We start from the raw sequence: 22,214 nt of genomic DNA, 5'->3' as shown, positions 1-22,214 counted from the left end.
AAAAAGGGTATGAGTATGGCTTCTCGGAATTAGGAAATGTACATCATCAATGCACTTGTGACGGTTTTCGAGTTGGCACATTGCATCCTGCATGCTCATTGTTCCTTTCTTAATTTCACAGAAGGTTAAAATGGAAGACAAACTCTTCAATAGCCCTCAGCGATGTCGTTCCTAATGGGTCATGCGTCACCTCTTTATCAAACATAATAAACATCAACACTCCTTTTTTTCCGTCAGTTTGGCCACTTCAGCATTTACTCACTAATGTTTACTACAATGGCACGTACTGACACCATCCCACTAGCACTGCTGTTAGTGCATTCAAAAGGGCACAGAGCAAGACAAATTAACGAGTTTGTAGTTAAGGGATGTAAGCACACAGGAGGGACGCTGCCGCGGTAGGTAAAGGTTTGCATGCCGGAGGTCGCCAGTTGGATCCCCTAAACAGGCTTTTCATCAGGTTTTAAGTAAACAGTCCACCCAGAATTTGCACACAAACTGAATTCCATCACTCCATCTCCTTATAACAATAGGTTTAACCCTTTCAGGCAATAAAACAGGTGTCAAGATGTTAAAACACCAAACAGAATCCTTATTCAAGGAATCCTGTCTGCATTAACCACACGTACTTGTGGTGAACATGCAAACAGAAATGCGCTGATAAAATATGCATCGTCTTTGAAACTGATTGGTCCACACCAGAGACAGATTTTTTTTGAGGCTCGTCTCAAAGTGTTCGACCAGAGAACGTCAAAGGGCGAACAGCACAACGACAATGCACTATCAGGCCATTGAGAGCTCCGGTTGAGCAACTACGTGCATTGTCTTTGTACTCTTCACCTTTTGGCATTGTGTTCTGGTCTGACACTGGTTAGACTCGGCCATAAAGAAGGCTGTCTGGTGTAGGCCAATCAGTTTCAAAGACAATCCATATATAATCAGAGCATGTTTTTGTTTGCATGTTCACCACAAGTACGTGTGGTTAATGCAGACAGGATTCCTTGAATAAGGATTATGTTTGGTGTTTTAACATCTTGACACAACTGTTTTATTACCAGAAAGGGTAAAACCTATTGTTGTATTTTAACATGGCAAGAAAGGTCCCATAACTCCATCTGCTTGCTAGCCGGGCTGCTTTAGCCTCTGGTTGCCGAACGATACATAAGGTCGCACTCATTACATACGAAGTTCTTGCCACAACTGAACCACAATACCTTGCTGATCTCGTCAAGGAACAAAAACCATCGCATGTACTCCGGTCATCCCTTGGCTAACCATCAAACAAAGACAGTCACTGCATCGCGCACTTTCATACACGCTTCTGTGGCCGTCTATAAAGCTCTTCCTTCAGATATCAAAAAGCCACTGGAGCTATGCATTTCTTTAGAACTGCTATATGTGTTTAGTTTATTGTCTTTCCCTGCACCTCCAATAAGCACAGTTGGCTACATACGGTGCGAAAGAAGTTCAACATACATACAAATGCGAATGTATTCTCTCCATCCCCAAGGGCTGACATTACATTTTAATTCTCATATGCTGGCTATCATCCCTTCTAAAAAACCCTTCTAAAACATGTCCTGCACAAGCCCACTTTACTTCAGACAAAATTAAGTCTTTAACCTGCAGGTGTTTACTAATCCACAGCTCCTCCTTCTGCTTCTAAATTTATTTCCAAACACTGCATTACTTTTTTACATAATATTCAGTACATTTATTTTATTACATTATTTAGCAGTAAAACATTGTTGGGACACTAAACACTGTACAGCTGTTGTGATATGAAATGTAAGATGCATTCTTTTCGAGATTACTCGAATGACATCATAAGTCTCACTGTTGTGTCTCCAAACATGGATATATGTAGCAGTTTCAGACCACACAGCAGCCATCTCTTCCCATGACTTAAAACAGTTATCACACGAGTCACCCTGAATTTTGACCGCTCTTGAAATATTACTGCATACATTTGCATTGGTTATTGTGACATTTCTAAACCTCCATATTCATTATCACCTTGAGCACAGCGTCTAGCAAAGTGCACGCCTCTTGCTTTTGTTGAAACAAACTGTACTCGTCACAACGTGGGAATGTATGCAGAGTGCACGGGATGGCGACTCCGACCCCACTGTCTCATGCGTCGCATCCTCGGCGTCCACTGGCGTCCTACTTTACGAGCTACAAAAAGAGAGATTGCGACCGGTCTGGGCGTAATGCGCTGGCCCAAGACCCGCGGGGGCGCCCGGCGGGCTCTGTTCGGACGGCGCCAGACGGACGGTCGTCAACACGCCGGCTCACACTGCCCCCTCTACCTCTGTGTACGCGACCTGACGACGCGGCACGAGAACTGGGGGAAGCGACTGGACACGGCTCTCGCATAAACTCAAACTATAAACTACCAAGTAGGGTCCACTGAGCCACAGAGCTCTTTTTCAGAAGCGACCTGGCCACAAATGATAGCGCAAAGAAGTGGCATATCACGTAGACATTTACAGCAGAGGGAAAAACCGGAGGACCTGAAGAAAAATCCACACAATCACGGGAAGAACATGTAAACTCCAAATATACAGGCATCAAGGTCGGGATCGAACCCACAACCACCTGTATACCAGGTGAGGTAGTTAACATATTACCACACATGGGCGCAGAAGCCACAGGCTGCTGCTGTTATGTCTGCTACAGGCCAAGGTAGATCCTGGAGCTTCGAGTGAAGGTCCTTGCACAGCAGAAGGCTGCTATGACCCTGTGCTGGCCACGCATCTCGTGAGTGAGTGGCTTTCTCAAGCAAAACAAACAGAAGAGAGGTCCCCACCTTGGCCTTGCAAGCCTCTTCCTCCAACCTTTCAGAGACACTTTTCTTCAGCTTCTCCCAGAAGTTGAAGCCGCCCGCCTCCAAACCTGGGGTCCTCTCCAGCCACTCCTGAAAAAAACACAGAGTAATCACAATTGTTGACAACAATAAAAAAAAAACTTTTGAATACGGAGGCAAAATGTATGCCGTCCTTGCTGACACACTTATAGTGAACACGAATTGTGTGAAAAATTAGGTTTTTTTTTTTATTAAAAATATTTCAGAGTTCCTTTGACTGAAATCATATTAAACCATGAAACATTATTTTGCTTTAAATTATTCATGCATGAGAGAGTTAAAGCATTATTTTTCTAGCCAAAGAGTGTGGCTTTTAATAGAATCATGTGAAGTATGTTGAACACTAGCAAGTGTAGAAAACTATGTCTGCATTTGCCTAAAAGAATCATCCAAGAAATTCACGCTATTATGTGGGCCATTACCAACTGTAATTGGTTATACATTCCTGTAAAATTTCCCTTGATATTTGATTTGACCTGAAACATTATTTTACAGAATGCAGCACATGAGAGCAAGTGCTGGTGACGTGAATTTTATTAAGAGCCCACAATCATGTTTTAATGAAAATATAAACCAGTCTTACAATGCCACACACTTGACCTCCCAGAACATTTAATGCAGCTGGTATAAACCAATATAGCATTGTAAAAACATCACCTGGTTATACGTATTTCAGCAAATTGACCTTGCTCAGTTTAAATATTACTTTTTGGAGGAAACAAAAAAGGAAAATTTCACCAAATGTTTACACTGTATAGGGTATACTATGTTCATTATTATCGTTTATCCAAACAAGAGGGCATTATGGTTCATAATCTCTTCAGCAAAAAAAAAAACACTTGTGGAAATGTCACTACACAATAGCAGTTCTTTATCATCCTACTTCGGTTATCAGCTCTTGAATTACATCTAATGCACTTCATCGCCATCGCTCGTAATATTCTGATGGTGGCATAATTTTCGCCCCGTTACATTAATTGATTGAGTTATTCTGTTTCCACAGCGGTCATCCTTTTTTTGTTAGAGTAAAAATCCCTCCATGCTTATATGAGGAGGTGTCTACAATGGGGCGTCTCGCTATTGGCTTCTCACAAAATAGGTACCGGATTTGATCAACCTCAGAGTAATAAACAAAGATGGCCACCGAATCCTGCAGCTCTTTCAGATGCCTTCCTGTGGCCGTCTTGAACGCTCTTCCTTCCGATATCAGAAAACCGCTAAAGCTGTGCATTTTAAAATAGTATAGGTTGAAAACTAATTTCTTTAGCACTCCTTTTTGTGTTCAGTTTGTTGTCCTTCCCCTGCACCTCCAATTAGCGCGGTTGGCTACGTACGGTGCGAAAGAAGTTCAACATACAGTACATACAACGATGGGCTCAGTCATTCAACAAATGTATTTTAACTCACAACTGTCGAATTGTGAGTGTAGTGCTCTGCCGCAGTTGAGTCGACCTAGGAGAGGCCCAGGAGCGGTTCAGATAATCATCTTAATTTTGAAGCAGGGAATCAAACTCGGGCCGCCGGGTTCGTAGCGCAGCGCGCTAACCCCTACTATTATCACTCCCTAGTACGTACATATGCACACGCACATGCAAATACACGTACACAAGCGAGAAGCGTTTTAACGCTGGGCTTTTAGCATTCAATGTCAACCCTAGTTACGTAGGCACCCACCAACACGCTTCTACCGTGAAACTCGAATTGAAGAGTGCTGAAACGTTTGTGCTCATTTTTTTTCAACGACGACGCCAGTGAATTTGAAGGTGCCAAGCATTTGCTGCACCGACAGTGAAAAAAAAATACGAAGGCCATTCCGAGTTCGAGCCCCCTTCACCTGAACGAGCTGCAGGAGCGTGGGCTCGATTTCCGACAAGCGCAGCTTCTCAAACTCCTCTCCCCGGAAGCTGTCGCGGTAGTGGCGCTTGTTGTACGGCACGCGCAGGCTGTCCGGAACGCCAATCTTGTTCTCGAGCATGCGGAACTGCAAACTCTGGAACCCAGACGCGGGTGACAGGTAGTGCCTGTGGGAAGTCCAAGTGATCGTCTTCAAATGAGAACATTCACTGGGTCACTCTTATTTGTTTACGTTGTTATATTCTACCATTGTTATTTGTTACTTATCATTATATCTCTTAAAATGCACGTATGTGCTATAAAAAATGTGCTTTCTTATTCTTATTTTAAAAAATTTAACAAGAGCCCGGTAAAAGGCACGAACTTAACAAGGGCCGGGGGGGGGGTACAGAAATTCAATGGACCAAAGTCTGAACTCAGTATTCCTGAGTCCTGGGAAGGGGGTGGGCGATATTGGGCTCACTTGCCCCACTCACGTAGGCAGGGACTGCGAGCAGCGGGTAGCGGTTGGGTTGTTATACGGGAAAGGGCAGGCAAGGGGAAGAGGAGCAAAAGGAAAAAGAAGTGGGGGCAGGGGGGAAGTACACCTAACAAAACCTTTAACACCTCATAGTAGTAGTAGGCTTTCACGACTAGCATTATCCCATAATAGAGGTTTTTGGGTTAGATCGCGTGAATATGAGTATTTAAGACCCAAACAGGAGTAATTTCTCCACAACTCTGGCTGTCACCTGATGATGATAGTTCTAATTACTGGCGAAACGTTGTACTCAGATTGTAAATGTTGTGGATTTGGTCTCCAAGACACTGGTATGCTGTACTAATAACGAATTTGCATGTTCTGTTTACGTGACAAACGTTACTAAGTGGCTGTGTTGGGTGGTGGCGGGTTTAACGACACATTTATATATTTACATGATCTAACCCAAAAAAACATTTATATTTATGCGATGTAACCAAAAAACTTCTATGATGAATAACAAAATCTTCCAAACAAAATAACTGACCCACTCTTGAAAATTATACGACCCTGATCTCTTTAGTTCTCGGTTGGTGAAACAAATAAACTTTAACTCATTCATGTCATGATAAATATGGTAGTTTGGGTTTTACATGTACACTGCGATTCTTTATTGGTTGTATGTCATAATATGAAGCATGAAGTATTTATCACAGTGAGTCGCGCGATATTAGGAAGCAACTGGGAGCTATACACTTTAAAATCTCGATTGATAACTGATTTATTGAGAATCGCTTTTAGTGTTTAGCTTGTTGTCCTTCCCCACACCTCCGATTAGCATGGTTAGCTATGTACGGAGCAAAAGAAACTCGGCATACACACAATAGCTTGTGGCAGAAAACAGCTGCAGAATTGGCATTGGGACTTACTTCTACACTCTTATTATAGGGACACTGTTTCCATGTTCTGTTGAATATGCCCTATCCTGGTAAAAAAAATGAGGTCAGTGACCACTCATACCATCAACTCACTGTGCTCAAGAAACGGGTTTAATCATGCTAATCTCTCATGTTAACAAAGCCACCTCCGCGCCATCGTCGTGGAAGTCGCCATCCGATCTTACATTAACATGCTAATTTCTCACATTAACATCACTAGCCCCGCCCACTTCGTTGATGACCCTTGGGCTACATCCATTTTAAACCTTTTAAACAGTCTTCCTCAGCAGCTTTCCTCTTTTCTCCTCCTGACGACGATCGCTTGAGTTGTGATCGAAACGTCGTCATTTTTTGTTATTTTCTTTTAACCTATCTACAGTACGTGACTTTACCGAAAGACCCAAAGGATATGAATTCCTGCAGTCATGAAAGCGTTAAGTCAAGATTTTATATAAACATACGAACGAAGTAAAGTTTTTTTTAATAAACTGCAATTTTCGCTAACCTTCTAAGACAGTAATTACAGTGTAACTGCAATACAATTAGCCATAAATGAGCATTTACTTCCGTAACAAATGTGCAATGTCTATAAAATCATGCAGCTATAGGCCCAGCAACAATCACCAAGATGCCACTCTCCACTGAAATAAATTAGCATTTTTTTAACATTGCACATGTGTTATTGTACAGTGTTGTAATCACAATCAAAATATTATTATAATTACAAATATAAATCCATGAAATATTCACTTCTGACCACTGCTCACACAGGGCTTGAAAATTTTCAACGTTAGACCAGATAAAAAAATGTATCAAGTAATGTGGGGAGGATGTACCTGGACAATCATGCAATGATTGAAATGCTTATCCAAGAGTTAACACTATTACAGGTAATTTCAGCTATTACGCAGTAATCACAACGCAGGATTGAAAGTCACTCAAACATTTAGAGTGAAACTTCATTTATTAAAGTACTTTTCATATAATTGATTTTTCTACTGCAGTAACATTGTTGCATTTTGATCAGAAATCTGCCAATTTCACCAATTTCCCCTCTGATTTAAAGTAATATCGCAGAACTTAGCAGGGATGCTTCCCTAGTGTAACGGTCCACACACTCAATTTGAAATGCAGGAGTCGCCGGTTCGATCTCCCAGTGTACATGGATTCAACCAGTCATCCGCCGGGCAGGTTGCGTGTGGTGGGGTCAAGTGGTGGATACTCTCACCTCTTCCAATACGTCTGGCCATTGTGGCACCAATCTATCGGATCTCTCTCGATCTCTCTCTATTCGGATCCCTTCTGCCAGCAGTGGCGTAATCAAGACATTCCAGGGCTGACCCTTTATCCATTACCGAGGAGATATGCGAGAGATCTGCCAAAGTGGCTCAGACCAATGAAGGGTTGTGTGCAGAATGGCATAGGTGGGATGACAAGTCATTGTGTTTCGTTGACAAAAGCCCATCAATGTGGGTTACGTGCAGTGCAGTGGTGATTCTCTCTTAGCCTCCCATGAATAACAAGTCCCATTTTGCCCTGAAAGCCTGAATTTTCACTAAGGCTATTGGCAATAACGATAACACGAGTTTGGTAGAATTGGTGTTCGCACCATCTTCATAGCGCAAGGCTACCACAAAAGTGCTGCATTGTTACTGGCAGTTACCGTGTGCCAGTAGGGCCAGTGAGGTAACACTCGATCCGTTTTTACCATAGGTATGTAATGTGCAGGTAATTGTTCAAACGTGAACGGTGACACTGGCACACATGGCCTACTCTCTCTCCAATAGCGTCACAGGATCTCTAACAAAGCCTCTGGAGTCCTAAACGTTTTTTTTCCAGGAATGTTTTGCCAAATTCTTCTCGAGTAAGTAATTGGTCAAAAATCTGCACAATGCTCACGTGATGTCTTTAATTGAGCGCAATACGAGCTTATATGTTGAACTGAACTTTTTTCGCACCATACGTAGCCCACCGTGCTAATTGCACAACTGGAGCGATATCAAGATAGCTCGATGTAAATATTTGATGTACCCACGTTGATTTGTTGGATACTAATGTGAAATAATTTCACTCACTATTCATAACTGTAAAAAAATCGTCACAGTGCCTTGAATATTAAGTGATAAAAAAAATTGTAAAATAGCACATTGGGTGTTACATGATGCAAATCTGTTTTTGATTTCAATAACAAAAAATTTACCAACTAAGTGTTCACATGATCTCGTTTCTATGCAAGTACACAGTGTTAGCTCTTCATACAAACATTGCATTCCGTGTATTGTTTATTTTAAAGACTGAAAGAAAACATTTGTTTGGTAATTTCATAGTAAGTTATAGCTGAATGCTTGAAGTATTAATTTATTTGTTTAATATGCTAGCAGGCACTGTAATCATTAAATAACATTTTGCGGTGATTTTAAAAATAAAATCATCCTGTAAATTACTTTATATTACTCACAAAGGTTGAAATAATATACTGCAAACACACTAAACGTTTGATCTACAAATTGGTCATTTCATTTTTATGAAGGCAATACAAATGGTTGAGAATGGTTTTGTCTCAAAAGCTGCGTAAATGGCACTCGATATAATTCACGAAAACGTATATTAAATAAGCTTGCTTTCTGAATTCATTTGCATACTTTTTTTCGCTAAACAACAAGTTGGTTGGGCTGTTGCACTATTCCTGCAATTGAAGTACACATTCTTAATGAGGGATTTTAGTTGAATGCGATAAGTGGATTGTTTGTCCATGGTGGGGGGGGGGGGTCTGAGAACGTAAACATGAATCGCTTCGTTTAGTCCAAAGCACCACACTCAAACGTGGTACTTTCAAATGGACTGGGACTGAATATAGTAAAATTGCCCAGACTTTTAAATACGTTTTGCAGACATTACATTGAACTCGGGCCGACTTTTACTGCTGAAACACGTAAATAAATTCGGTGCGTGCCGAATTCAAAGTCTTTCGATAGCGTCTCAGCGGTCTATCTATTGGCACCATCAGGACACATGACGAGAGCCAGAAAAGAGCCACGCTTTCGCCAAGACCACCACTGTTATCTTCTCAAAAAGCGGTATCCATTTTCCCACTGAGTAGGAACCGAGAGCCAATTCGATTCCATGACCTTCTCATCGTGAGTCCTGTGCTCCGCCACAGTGCCGACCAATTGGGTGGATGGAAATCGATATGTGTAACGCACAAATAAAGGCTGGGCAAGCTGGGAGAAAAGAGTGAGGGCTGGAGATGATGTGTGTCACTTGAGCATCAGCAGACGCGTGTGTCCCAGTGGCTAGGTATCTTCGGGGGGATCGGGTCAATGTGACAATATCCAGCCAACACCACTGGACATCTGCCAAGGTTAAATTTCTGTCGGCCACGTGAAATTGAAATTAGCTGACAAACACACAGTGGCGAGATGAGCTAAGCTCTGTTGCAGATAATTGCTACGTGAATGTGTTATTGTTTCACGCAATTTAGCCTTGCTAACTAGTACTCTTTCCTCCCAGACGAAGCCAAAAATAAACAAGCAGCCTGGCCTGCGCAGGAAAGCTGAGTCAATCAGAAGCAGCAAACGACAGCAGCAACACTATTGAACCGGGGGAGCTGCAGGATCGTTTCCTGAATAATCTCCCAACACTTGGGAGTGAAACATCGGACATTATGCCGGGCATTACGAGGTACAATCCGAAAACATGTGGGAGAACTATGGAGTACGACTTACGTCAAATCCATAACTGAACCACCGAATGACAATTCACGTCATCATCGTCATTCGGGGACGTTCTTCATTCCGAAATTATGAAGCCACTTGAGCGATGCACTTTTAAGTCTAAATTGAAAACGCATTTCTTTAGAACTGCTTTTCGTGTTTAGTTTTCTGTCCTTCCCCCACACCTCCGATTAACAGGGTTGGCTGCGTACGGTGTGAAAGAAGTTCAATATACATACATTAGCGGATTGCATTGCAATGTGATACAGGGATCACTTCATATGTATTAGCATCGTGGTGCATCATAACACCATGAGCGGCTACAGTGACCATATGAACTAACAAAGTAACAATTCGAATTTTTTTTATCTTATGTGTATACTTCTTCGCGTATAATTGTGTGAGTCAATGAATCAATACATTGTTAAATACTTACCGTTCATATAATACGTAACAACCACGTTAATTTAGTCTTGCAACCTACCTTCATGTTCATTTGAAAATCAAAGCAGTTACCTGCTCAAATGAGCATTAGGTGCTTCTCATCTTATTCAGCCCCGAGCCAATGCAAATTTCACATTACTATGCCGTGGACGAGTCAATATAAATCACAACTATTATTAACTTATTTTCATGTAGTAATCATTGTGTAGGGGTGTTAGAGAGAGAGCCCGTTATGCATGGCAGCTTATGGCAAACAAACACAGTGGGCGGGGCTACGTAAGTGCACGGGGAGGTGCTCTCTACGACGTCCGCGCCAGGCACCCCGGGGGGGCTGATTCGGAGTTATGATCCCCCGGGGCCCCACCCCTCAAGGGGGGGGTTGGGTATAAAAGGGGATGTGTCGGAGGGCTCGGGGAGAATGTTAAGCTAACCAGTGAAGACTGAAGACGTCTTAGCTAGAGCCTTGGACTCCCCTGGTTCGCCGTCCTTATCAGGGCCGAACAGGACCGAGCCAGCGGCGTGGTCCCGAGATCCAGAGCCGGTGCTCCTGTCAGAGCTGGTCTGGGACTCAGGGTACCGGGCCCGACTTACCAGTGTCGGGCCAGATAGCCTCCCCTAGCCCGTTAGTGGAGGACTAGGAGGCAGACTAGGAGTAGCTAGCGCGTGTATCCCCAGCTAGCCGGGTGAGGGGGCCGATACCCCCTCTAGTGTTGTATGCCACAACCGTGCTGTGTGGAATAAACCCGTGTGCCTCCAACTCCGGCGTCCAAGAGTCGTGAACTCTACTACAATTGTACTGGCCCCTAAGCGATGAAAGGCAAAATTAACCCTCGACTGGGATATTAACGCATGTCCTTATCGTCGCGAGCCAGGTGCTATAACAGCTGAGCAATCCGCCAGTTATCTTCATATACAGATAACAATACAGAATGTGATTATGGCAATAAAGTAGATGCATTATTATTATTGTTTATCCAGGAAAGCCTACCCTTTGTCAGGAGAGTCCTGCCAAATTTTTGCTGTTCGTAATCCCAATTGAGTCATTTGCAAGTATTTGTTAAACATTCGGATGTTTGGCCAATAAAAGTTACATTGTGTTGTGCTTTTTGATAGCATGAGGAGGAAACGCATGCAGAACAGGGGGAGAATATTCAAACTCCACAAGGCACCTGAGTTGGGAATCGAACCCAGGCTCTTCTTGCTCCAAAGCGCCAGGTGTCCCAACTGTGCTCCACTATCACCCAATGCCTTGGATGTGCTATTTATCGAAGCAAGCTGTTGAACCGGTACTGTTAGTGGCCCATGAAGCTTTGTTGTGACACTGGGTAGCTCAAAGGTGAGAGCGCTGAGATAGCACCACTGGAATCCTGAGTTTGAATCCGGTGCTCAAATCAGTTTCTCATGCTCAGTGAGATGATGATTTCAGACTGGCCACAGCTATATCAAATTTCAATTCTGAAAATGAAGAAAAATGGTTTTCATGTCATATAACTGATATTAATATGGAGCAGGGCGGGTAGGAAAGTGCTGCCCACCGTAATTTGTGGAAGAGGTCACTTCAAGGGTTTTCAGAAGAAGTTCCGTAATATCTACTTCGTTCTTTAATCAAGGGGGCTTATGTGGATGGATTCTACTTCTCATGGCATGGCGTCAACAGCACAACCAGGATAACATGGGGAGGGGGGGGGCTTGAGATATGATTACATTTCACACATGAAGAGAAAATGAATTAACTATACTATTGATATTTTACCAGGTAATGCCCACTGAGCTATACAGCTCTTTTTCAGCAGGGACTTGGCCATAACTGATAGCTCAACGAAGTGGTTTATCATGTGAAAATGTATAGCAGCCAAATACTCTAAAGAAAATGTTTCCAGTCCCAAACCCATTCACATTGTCTCCCAAGTGTTTGTGTGGACCATAATGCACAAGGTCCTTAATTTCGGCTGAGTCATCCTAAAAGAGGTCCCAGCAGAGTAGATAAAACAATTGGTGATGGTGGTGTGCGTGACCATGAATCAGTTACCAAAATAGTAGCGCATTAGGCCACCCACTATGCAATCACCCCCCATGAAAATACAAACGCAGTGCACAATGCCCAAGCCCACACACACAGGCATATCGAAGACTAATGCACGCGAGTGACATATGTGAATAAGTACAACTGTGTTCTCCCATCTTAAAAATCAATCATTAAAATGGTTCAAATCGCATGCAGCAGCTGGCCAAAGCAACGAGTAACGAAGTCATCAGCATGCAGCTCTTTATGCTGTTCTTTTACTGCTGCATTGTCCGTAAAATACTGTATAATGTTTCACGTATGAAACACAATTAATTATATTTTCTTTCCCCCCCCGCCACACCCCCCAGAACAAATCATGACATATATTTATTAAACATATACATTTTTAATATGTGATATTCAGTGGTTAGGATGTTGAACATCAGATGTCTGCTGGTGACTAGTTATGTACTTTTTCACATAGTGTGCTTTGGCACTCATAGCTAGGTTTACTGGTTTGCAGTGCGGCATTGTTGGTGTTGTTGCCGCGGCAGTTTTATGGGACATGAACGCTAAATAATGCATGTTATAGTTTACTGTCAAGGGTGAATACCTCAGAAAATGTCAAAGACGTGTGATTAGAAATGTGACAGAGACATTGCCAATTGCCCGTCTGATGCACAAGCCCTCAAGGTTTGATGAATGAAGCTTCACAGCTTTCTTTTTTTTATCCTGAAAAGGCTAAGATCAATGTTTCATCACGACCAAAGCTACGAAAGCCACCACGCCTCGTTGCCAATGCTTTCTACCCACTGTCAGATTCACCAGCTCATGTGACCCGAGCTCCAAGATCTGACCTAGTACAGATAGTCCCCGAGTTACGATGGTCCGACTTACGACATTTCGATCTTACGATGGCGACAGCGATACGACAAAATTGTAAAATATTCTAAATTTCGCGCGGCAGGCAAACGCAGCAGCGTACGAGGTACGATACTGTATGTTGGGAAGCTTCCGGGATGTACGCCTTGTGTGATGCAGATAAGATTGTTTCCTGAAAAAACGTTCTATTAAATTGCAGTTCATGTAGGTAGGCTAAGAATTTACCTAGTTGTTTTTTTACTTTACATTTTACTGTGCAATACAGTATTGTAATGAATAAATACATCCAGTATATAGTTTATACAGTACGGTACTGTCAATTGCTGTTTTGCTAAATTACCACCGTTTTGCTAAATTACCACCGTTCTTTAAGACTCCTGGGTAGGATCGGCCATCTTCGACTTACGATATTTTTTACTCACGATGGGGTCGTCGTAACGCATCTCCACCGTAAGTAGAGGACTACCTGTAGTATCCCACCATAGATGTAACTGCTCGACCCGAGCTATAAGTGCTCTGATACGTGCATTGTCTTTGTACTGTTCACCTTTTGGCGTTGTTTTCTGGTCTGACACTGGTGAGACTAGGCCATAAAGAAGTATGTTTGGTCAGTTTAACACGTAGGCTTTCGCGACCAATATTGTTCATAATCAACGATTTTTGGGTTTAGATCGCGTTATTTATAAATGTGTCGTAACCCTCCACCACCCGACACGGCCAATCAGTAAAAAAAGTGTCACGTTGACAAAAGACAAATAGTTCACTGCTTTAGCCCACCGGTGTGTTGAAGCGTGAAACCACAACATTTACAATTTGAGTACGACGTTTCGCTGGTAATTGCATCCAGCATCATCGGGCAATTCGCCAGAATGGTGAGGCTCTGCTGTGTCTCCCGTTCTTATATAGAGCAGCAGCAGGGTGACGTCATCATTAACTCATTAACTCATCAGGTGCAAAGATTTGAGGGGGGGGGTTATTGTAATTATATACTTGATTAGTAATAAGGCTATTGTTACGATGCGAGTTGTAGATTAGTAATCATTTGGAATGTGTTCTATTGTGATTATGCTACATTAATAATCAGTTAGTGCTTGTTTCCCTTATAAGGAATTGTAATGCATCTTATTTAATAATACGCTTCCAGGCCGCACTAAGCCTGTAGCTGTCTGAGCGATTAAAGTTATTTCTGTTTCTCTCAATCTCAATGGATTCTCTAATTAGTCTTTGCCAGTAGTAACTAGTTTTACACAACACTTCAACGTTGTCAAAATCAATTGAGTGTCCCTGTTGACAAGCATGTTCTGCCACTGCCGACAGTTGTGTTTGCGATAGTTTAATATTTCTCTGGTGTTCTTTTAGTCTTACACTAACGTTACGCCCTGTCTGTCCAATATAGCATCTGCCACATACACAATTAATCCGATATACACCTTCTGTTGATAATTTAGGCAATTCGTCTTTAGTGCACGTTACTAGTTGTTAAATAAAAATACCATTTATCTCAGGAGTAACTGACAAATTAGCCCGTGTTTTGCAAAAGCAAAACATTACAGTAAGATTTGGTACAGTACACAAAATTCAACAACTAGTAACGTGCACTAAAGACGAATTGCCTAAATTATCAACAGAAGGTGTATATCGGATTAATTGTGTATGTGGCAGATGCTATATTGGACAGACAGGGCGTAACGTTAGTGTAAGACTAAAAGAACACCAGAGAAATATTAAACTATCGCAAACACAACTGTCGGCAGTGGCAGAACATGCTTGTCAACAGGGACACTCAATTGATTTTGACAACGTTGAAGTGTTGTGTAAAACTAGTTACTACTGGCAAAGACTAATTAGAGAATCCATTGAGATTGAGAGAAACAGAAATAACTTTAATCGCTCAGACAGCTACAGGCTTAGTGCGGCCTGGAAGCGTATTATTAAATAAGATGCATTACAATTCCTTATAAGGGAAACAAGCACTAACTGATTATTAATGTAGCATAATCACAATAGAACACATTCCAAATGATTACTAATCTACAACTCGCATCGTAACAATAGCCTTATTACTAATCAAGTATATAATTACAATAACCCCCCCCCCTCAAATCTTTGCACCTGATGAGTTAATGAGTTAATGATGACGTCACCCTGCTGCTGCTCTATATAAGAACGGGAGACACAGCAGAGCCTCACCATTCTGGCGAATTGCCCGATGATGCTGGATGCAATTACCAGCGAAACGTCGTACTCAAATTGTAAATGTTGTGGTTTCACGCTTCAACACACCGGTGGGCTAAAGCAGTGAACTATTTGTCTTTTGTCAACGTGACACTTTTTTTACTGATTGGCCGTGTCGGGTGGTGGAGGGTTACGACACATTTATAAATAACGCGATCTAAACCCAAAAATCGTTGATTATGAAGTATGTTTGGTGTTGGCCAATCAGTTTCAAAGACAATGCATATATTATCAGAGCATGTTTGTTTGCATGTTTTTGCCACAAGTACGTGTGGTTCATGCAGACTTGGTGTGTGGATATCTTAACACCTCTTTTATTGCCAGAAAAAGTAAAACCTATTCTTAGATAGCATATCAGTTTTACGTTTTTTTTTCAATAGGCTATCGCCTAGATATGATTAAATTCATTTAAAATTACAAACAGCTATTAACTATGTCTGATTGGTTTCTTATGAAATACATGTACGGAGATCTTAACAAAATATAACATTGCTGATAAACGACCTTCATTTAATGTTATATTCACTAGAATGATCAGTGTTTCCATAATTCAGTTTTTTTTATTCAAATAACCTGAAGATCACTTTAACCTCCCCTTATTCGGTAAGCGATGGAACATTACCTTATGGGTTTTATTTTTTATCCGACTAAGTTGCAATTCTTGGCTAAATACATGTGTAGTGTTGTGTAGAATCACTCAGTCGGCCACGTTGTTCAAAGTCACCTGCTTACACTTCATTACTCTACTCTTGCACCAGTTTTAGGCACTCCTATCTCTGTCTATACGGTCACTTTGTTAAGCAACTTCCCCTATCTACTTTACACCTGGTTGTCCTGCCTGCGGCAGCTCTTCCCCTCAGCAGCTCCGCACTCACAGCTCCGCACACGGACAGCAACTCACACAGAGCTTGCACCCAGCTTCTCTCACACAGAGGCTTTGCTCACACAGAAGCTTCGCTCACACAGAGCTTGCACACAGCTGCTCTCCTTCTGCACGGCTGCCCTCGTCTACGTTCCCTCAGACCCACTCACTCGTCCGATCCGGGCGAGGGGATCAACCATCACCCGCCCGTCGACTCGTGAGGGTTGAGGTCCGTCCCTGGCTTGAGCGGCAGCGGTGAGATGTCTTCACCTTGGTCCCAGAACCCGAATCTCCCGCTCTGCTCTCACGCACCCCCTTATATCGTCCTCCCAATTATCCAGCTCCTCCCTTGTGTCTCTTTAGGGCCCGACAGGCTGGTGCCTGTCAGGCCATCAATCACTCCTCATCGTACGTCTTCAAGACGACACCTCTGGTGCCAGCGCACGACCCCGGACCGACCCCGTCTGCAACCGAATCTCCCGTTAATGAGGTGACGGTTTGCTCGTGCAACCTTAAGTTGCACACGCGTACCTGCCTGCCCTCCTCGGTTGCTCTCGGGCAGCAGTGTGCACCGCGTATTTTACCACACTACTACACATGTACGCACTGACAATTACAATTTGAAACACGTCGTGTGGCATTTCTGATAAAAGCGACACGAAATAATTGCATACACTGGCAGCGCAATTCAGTAAAATCCACTTGTGTCTTACGACTGGACACTAATTACAATTTCCAGGCTGTAGAAAGTCTAGTTACATGAAATTGCGACTATGGTACATCTGTTTTAGAATCATGGTGACAGACAACTTTGAGGATAGGGGACCAAAATTATAGCCTCATTAGCCTTGTGATGATGCAGCTGGATGAGGTGTGCCGGTGAGGTATACAGTGAGGTATTTCAACTGACCTTCAAGTGTTTTAAAACATATATTTAAGAAAGGCAGCTTTGATGAGGGTCCACGGTGAAGTAATAACCTATTCCACCCCAGAGGGATTGTGGACTGAGTTGGCCACCCGTAAAGGGTCAAATTGTGAAATTGTGTCAAATTGTGTAATTGTGAGGCAGGTAATGTCAGGTGACAAACCTTACTAATTGGCTGTGTCGGGTGGTGGTGGGTTTAACAACACATTTGTATTCACGCAATCTAACGCAAACAACCTTCATAACGTTGATTTCTGTCACATAAATGTAAGCTCAACAGAAGTATATAATGGAATCTAAAACTAAACATGACTATTATGCCAGTATCCCACATGGGGTTCTTTTCGCAGCCACTTGTAATCCGAGTGTGGGTTTTCCAGATTGGGCTATTTGTTGAGCATTGCTGTCCCCGAGCTTTCCCCATTCACTACTTGCAGGCATTAAAGGCGCCAACAGCAGTGTGTGGGAAAAAGCTTGCATGTTTAGTCTTCACCGTTATAAATTTAGCATCGTCCTGAAATGGAATGCAAACTGTTGTGGTCTAAATTGAATTCGTCATTTTTTTTATTGTTGAAAACACGCAAGAATAAATCTCGTACATCTTTGCGGAACAAAATATATTTCGAACCAAAATCAGTTCCCATTATAATTCAGCGCTTCAGGAAAATCCCTGGGGTGTATGTCCTCATGTAAATGCACCATTCACTGTTATTTAAATTCTGTTCACAGATTGAATAACAGCGGTGATATCGCAATAACAAATTTCCCTGTGATGCATTTTAATACCCTGAGTTTTGTTTCACCCTCGTTACGCTAAATCATCTAACACCCGAGGAGATATGGGTTTCAAGAGTACTGTATACCTGTCGTCAAAACGCCTAATTATATTATTGGTTCTTTCGGTAAAGTCACGTAAAAGGGAGAATAAGTTACAGCAGCAGAGTTTAGTGTAAATGCGATTGGTATTACCTTAAAGTCGCGTCATATCTTCAGAAAGCTGAGAGGCTCGATTAGCTGAACCTTCTTATCCCGGAGTTTGTTGAAGGATCTCAAAGTTATGTGGAATCCCTCCCCGTAGAGGCGAAAGAACCAAGAATATGAATCCATGCAGTCACGAAAGCTTTAAATCAAAATTTAACCGCCTCTACGGGGAGGGATTCCACATAACTTTGAGATCCTTCAACAAACTCCGGGATAAGAAGGCTCAGCTAATCGAGTCTCTCACCTTTCTGAAGAGATTCCGCGATTCTAAGGTAATACCAATCGCATTTACACTAAACTCTGCTGCTGTAACTTCTTCTCCCTTCTACGTGACTTTACCGAAAGAACCAATAATATGAATCCATGCAGTCACGAAAGCTTTAAATCGAAATATAACGCCGAATTAATCAAAATTTTCAACGAATGTGTACAAATATATTGTAAGAAATGTTCGCGAAAAAATATATATATGATTAACTTTTATTTATTTTAAAATTCATGTCTAAACTATGCAAACACGGGCAGATAAATATATGATTAAATAACATGATGCAAGGTGAATACTGTGTTTAAGGCCTTATCTCTGCGATGTGTGTGGGGGGATCGCCCTTTAACATGATGACACAGCAGTATGCTTTGTCACCACAGATAGCCTTCGGGAGGTACATCACAGAGGCACATCGTTTTCAAATATAGGAAAATCCAAAGGGTCAGTGGTCCGCATTTAACCGGAGGTAGTTGCAAATGTTTGCATGCACCGTCAACACAAAACATGCTTGGCAACAAGCATTCATTACATAACACGTGTGTGCACATGCACATTCTAATAATTGATTCTCACTCCGCAGCCATGAGTTACATGCATTCATTTGAATTCAAGTTCTATGGCCCCTAGTGAAATTGAGCATTGGATGTAGTATCCGTTTATACCACGTTTGAACATTCCAAAATCTTCCTTGACTGACTTAGTTGCTCGTGGTAAACTGTTCCAAAACGTTCAAAAAACAATAAACTATCACAAACTATCACAATCACCATTGCTAACACCATCTTATAACATATATATGGCTAATTTTACAACCAACGCTTTGCTTATCATAACAGCAAAGCACTGCAGTGATGTTTTCGTTATATGCTTGTACACCGTTGCTAGCACAATGTCTGATGTAACTTTGTTCTCTTTCAACTTAACCCTGAAAATCTCTCCCATCCTTCTTTAATACTGTAGCCATCCCGAGAATGTTTTAAGTTTCTTGACCTCGTGCCTGTTATTCTAAAGGTAGGACTAACCCATTTTGTTTGCACTTCCGCAGTAGGACCTAGGAAGCCTTGCTGATGTTTCAACCACAGCCTTTTTATATGTCCTCCACATATTGATTCTGGCTCTGAGTCAACACCTATAAGGTGTTATAAAATGTTTTTGTCACACTTCAGGAATCTTTCATTTCGGTGCGTCACCGTCCACTGCACCCCTCGCTCAGTTGCCACTTGCTCACAACCTCAATCCTAATTATTTTTACGACTGGGTTGTGATTTGAGCCGATGTCAGCAGCCCCTGCACACCGTAGTTTTCATACCGACGTCATGTGGTCTTCTCAAGTTATACTATAATAGATTACACTTCAACACAGGTGATATTGTAATACATAGGATATATCACTTTGCATTAATTAGTGTTGTTGCTATTGGGCATTGCAAATAACTTAGCATCGCACTACTTTAAAACTCATCACGATTTATGTGAACTTTGCAGTGAAGTCTCCTCAAAGCAGGAGAAAATAATTATTGAATAGCATGAATACGTTAAAATGAAAGCGACTTTTGTTGGTAGCCTTAGTGACAATATTCTGTAATAGAGTTGAAATATCAACCAATAACAATTGTAAAGTAAATACAACCGCAAAATACGTTCAAATAATTGCCTGCGCCATACGCGTGCCAAACCAAATTGTCGCAACTGAAAGAAACCAAATAGGCATGGGGTCAGCAGGACATCTCCAGTGGCCAATCAGTCGGGAAGCTTCTGCTACTCCCACTTTTTCAAACACCATTAGTTTGCCCTTCCCTGAGTCCTAACACTGCTGCTACTGATAACGCAGACCATGTTGACGTCTAAGTCTAAGATCCCCCTGCTAATGCAGCCAATGGGGGGCGAGCGGGCGACACTCCTCTCTGTTTGTCTCGTCTCGCTGCGTCTCTTTCCCTTCGCATCTCCGTCGTGTCTCCGAATCTCTGTTTTGTATCTCTGCCAGCTACTCTTTTCAGCACGAATTCATGCAGGAGAAGAGTACGGTGCCCAGCATAAAGCCACACGCAGCAAGGAATAACACTCCAACTCTCTCTGCCACGCAAATACAATCTCCTTGCTACAGGTGCCATCTCAATGCCCTGCTGGTAGGCATCTAACACACACCCGTGGTTAGGGTATGCACACAAAGGGTCCGTACGATTAATTTTCAAAACTAACCCACGAGTGAGCGTTAATCACATTTACCACCACCTCTACCACCAGCTCATGTGCATGCAGGTGCGGTTGCATCTCGAGGTAATGTCATGACGCTGTGGCTTTTCAGCATTGCAGGTGATCACCCGAAACCCAGAGCAGTGGCAGAGTGAGCACACACCCAGTGACGACGTGTCCTGTACCCTCTCTGCCACGGCTGGTTGTACACGACATTGCTTTTACGTGGGAATTATAAAAAAATTCATCCACGTGAACAGCTGCATTACTCGCTTCTGGGTATATACCAAATTACGTCGCACATTACTCAACATGATAACTTAATTAGTCATCACCAATGGGTTAGATTTATAATTAATCTGATGGCTGTTTCCATATTCGCCGTGAGTACATCAGGAAATTAATAAACCTTGAACTTTAATGTCACCATGCCATTTCTAGCCATACATTGCCTGGCCATTTAATTTTGTGTACACTTACATTTTTGGGCATGCATGATGTGACCTTTAAAATCAAATCTCAGAGCTTAGTGCGCCTGAAAAATTAAATGTGCATGTTCACTGTGCACACAAAATACACACGCATCACGTAGACATTAAAATATGAAATCAAAGCGTACGTTCATGCAAATGCTTAACGTGGATCGAGCCTCAATGCGATTTCACAATCGCAGGACACAAACACTCATTTCCCCTTCTTCACCCTGGCCTGTTGACTCAAATAATTCTGAATGCTTTTAAGACACACATGATTTTTATCGCTTTTTTGTCAGCTAAGTTGAGATGGACCTAGGATTGAGGAGAGGTTATCACCCTCACACATATAGCCGTATGTATGTTGTATGATTTATGGCGTGCCCCCCCCCCGCCTCTAAACACACCCGGTCTCCCCTTACAATGCTTGTTACCTTTTCCCCCTTCCCCATATATCAATTACACTGGTCAACAAAAATAAATAAATAATGTTCTGGCCTGGACTTTTGCAGCTGTTTTAGACTAATTTCAGGGTGCTGATTCCAAATTTGATCTCAGATTTGCTCTATCACATCTCATTTTTATGCTATCGGCATACCCCATTTTCATTGATTTTACCCGAAATTAACTCTGTCACTTATGATTGCAAATTGTTGCGAGTCAGTGACTGCTTTAGTGTTAAAATATGGTGCTGTATTTTTAGGATAGTGTGTTTATAATATCATTTTATGTAGATATCCACATTTATTTAATATTTTTCTTCTGCAGGGCGTGATCTAACAATGGCTACAACATCCGAAAGAAGGAAATGCAGTAATGACCCAGATATCTTCTGCTACATCTGTGGAAGCTTCACTTTGCAAGATCAAAGGCGCAACATCAATACCTTCGTCAAGAAGGTTTATCTTGCCTACTTTAAAGTACGACTTGGAGACCAAGACAAAAATTGGGCTCCTCACAAAGTGTGTTAAACCTGTGTTGAAACTTTGCGATCATGGTCTAAAGGAAAGAATGCTAAGCTGAAGTTTGGTGTGCCAATGGTTTGGAGAAAACCTACAAACCATTTGGATAACTGCTACTTCTGCCTTGTCAATGTAAAAGGTTTCAATAAG

The 22,214-nt window shown here is 42.2% G+C and overlaps 1 protein-coding gene across 2 annotated transcripts in view; it reads right to left on the bottom strand.

Annotated features, from left to right (window-relative positions):
- TDO2 (tryptophan 2,3-dioxygenase) overlaps nucleotides 1–22,214 on the bottom strand; it is a 128,548-nt gene that overhangs the window by 52,890 nt on the left and 53,444 nt on the right. For both annotated transcript variants that reach the window (XM_078600824.1, XM_078600825.1), the window contains 2 exons: nucleotides 4,704–4,890; nucleotides 2,813–2,920 (listed from right to left, as the gene is read on the bottom strand). In XM_078600824.1, the coding sequence (XP_078456950.1) occupies nucleotides 2,813–2,920; nucleotides 4,704–4,890 (295 nt within the window). The remainder of the gene's footprint in view (nucleotides 1–2,812; nucleotides 2,921–4,703; nucleotides 4,891–22,214) is intronic.

Source organism: Lampetra planeri, chromosome 15 (genome assembly GCF_965212315.1).
Source record: "Lampetra planeri chromosome 15, kcLamPlan1.2.h2, whole genome shotgun sequence".
In the NCBI taxonomy this organism is placed as follows: Eukaryota; Metazoa; Chordata; class Hyperoartia; order Petromyzontiformes; family Petromyzontidae; genus Lampetra; species Lampetra planeri.
The sequence above is the reverse complement of the archived record's forward strand: the minus strand, read 5'-3'. Positions and strand labels throughout refer to the sequence as shown.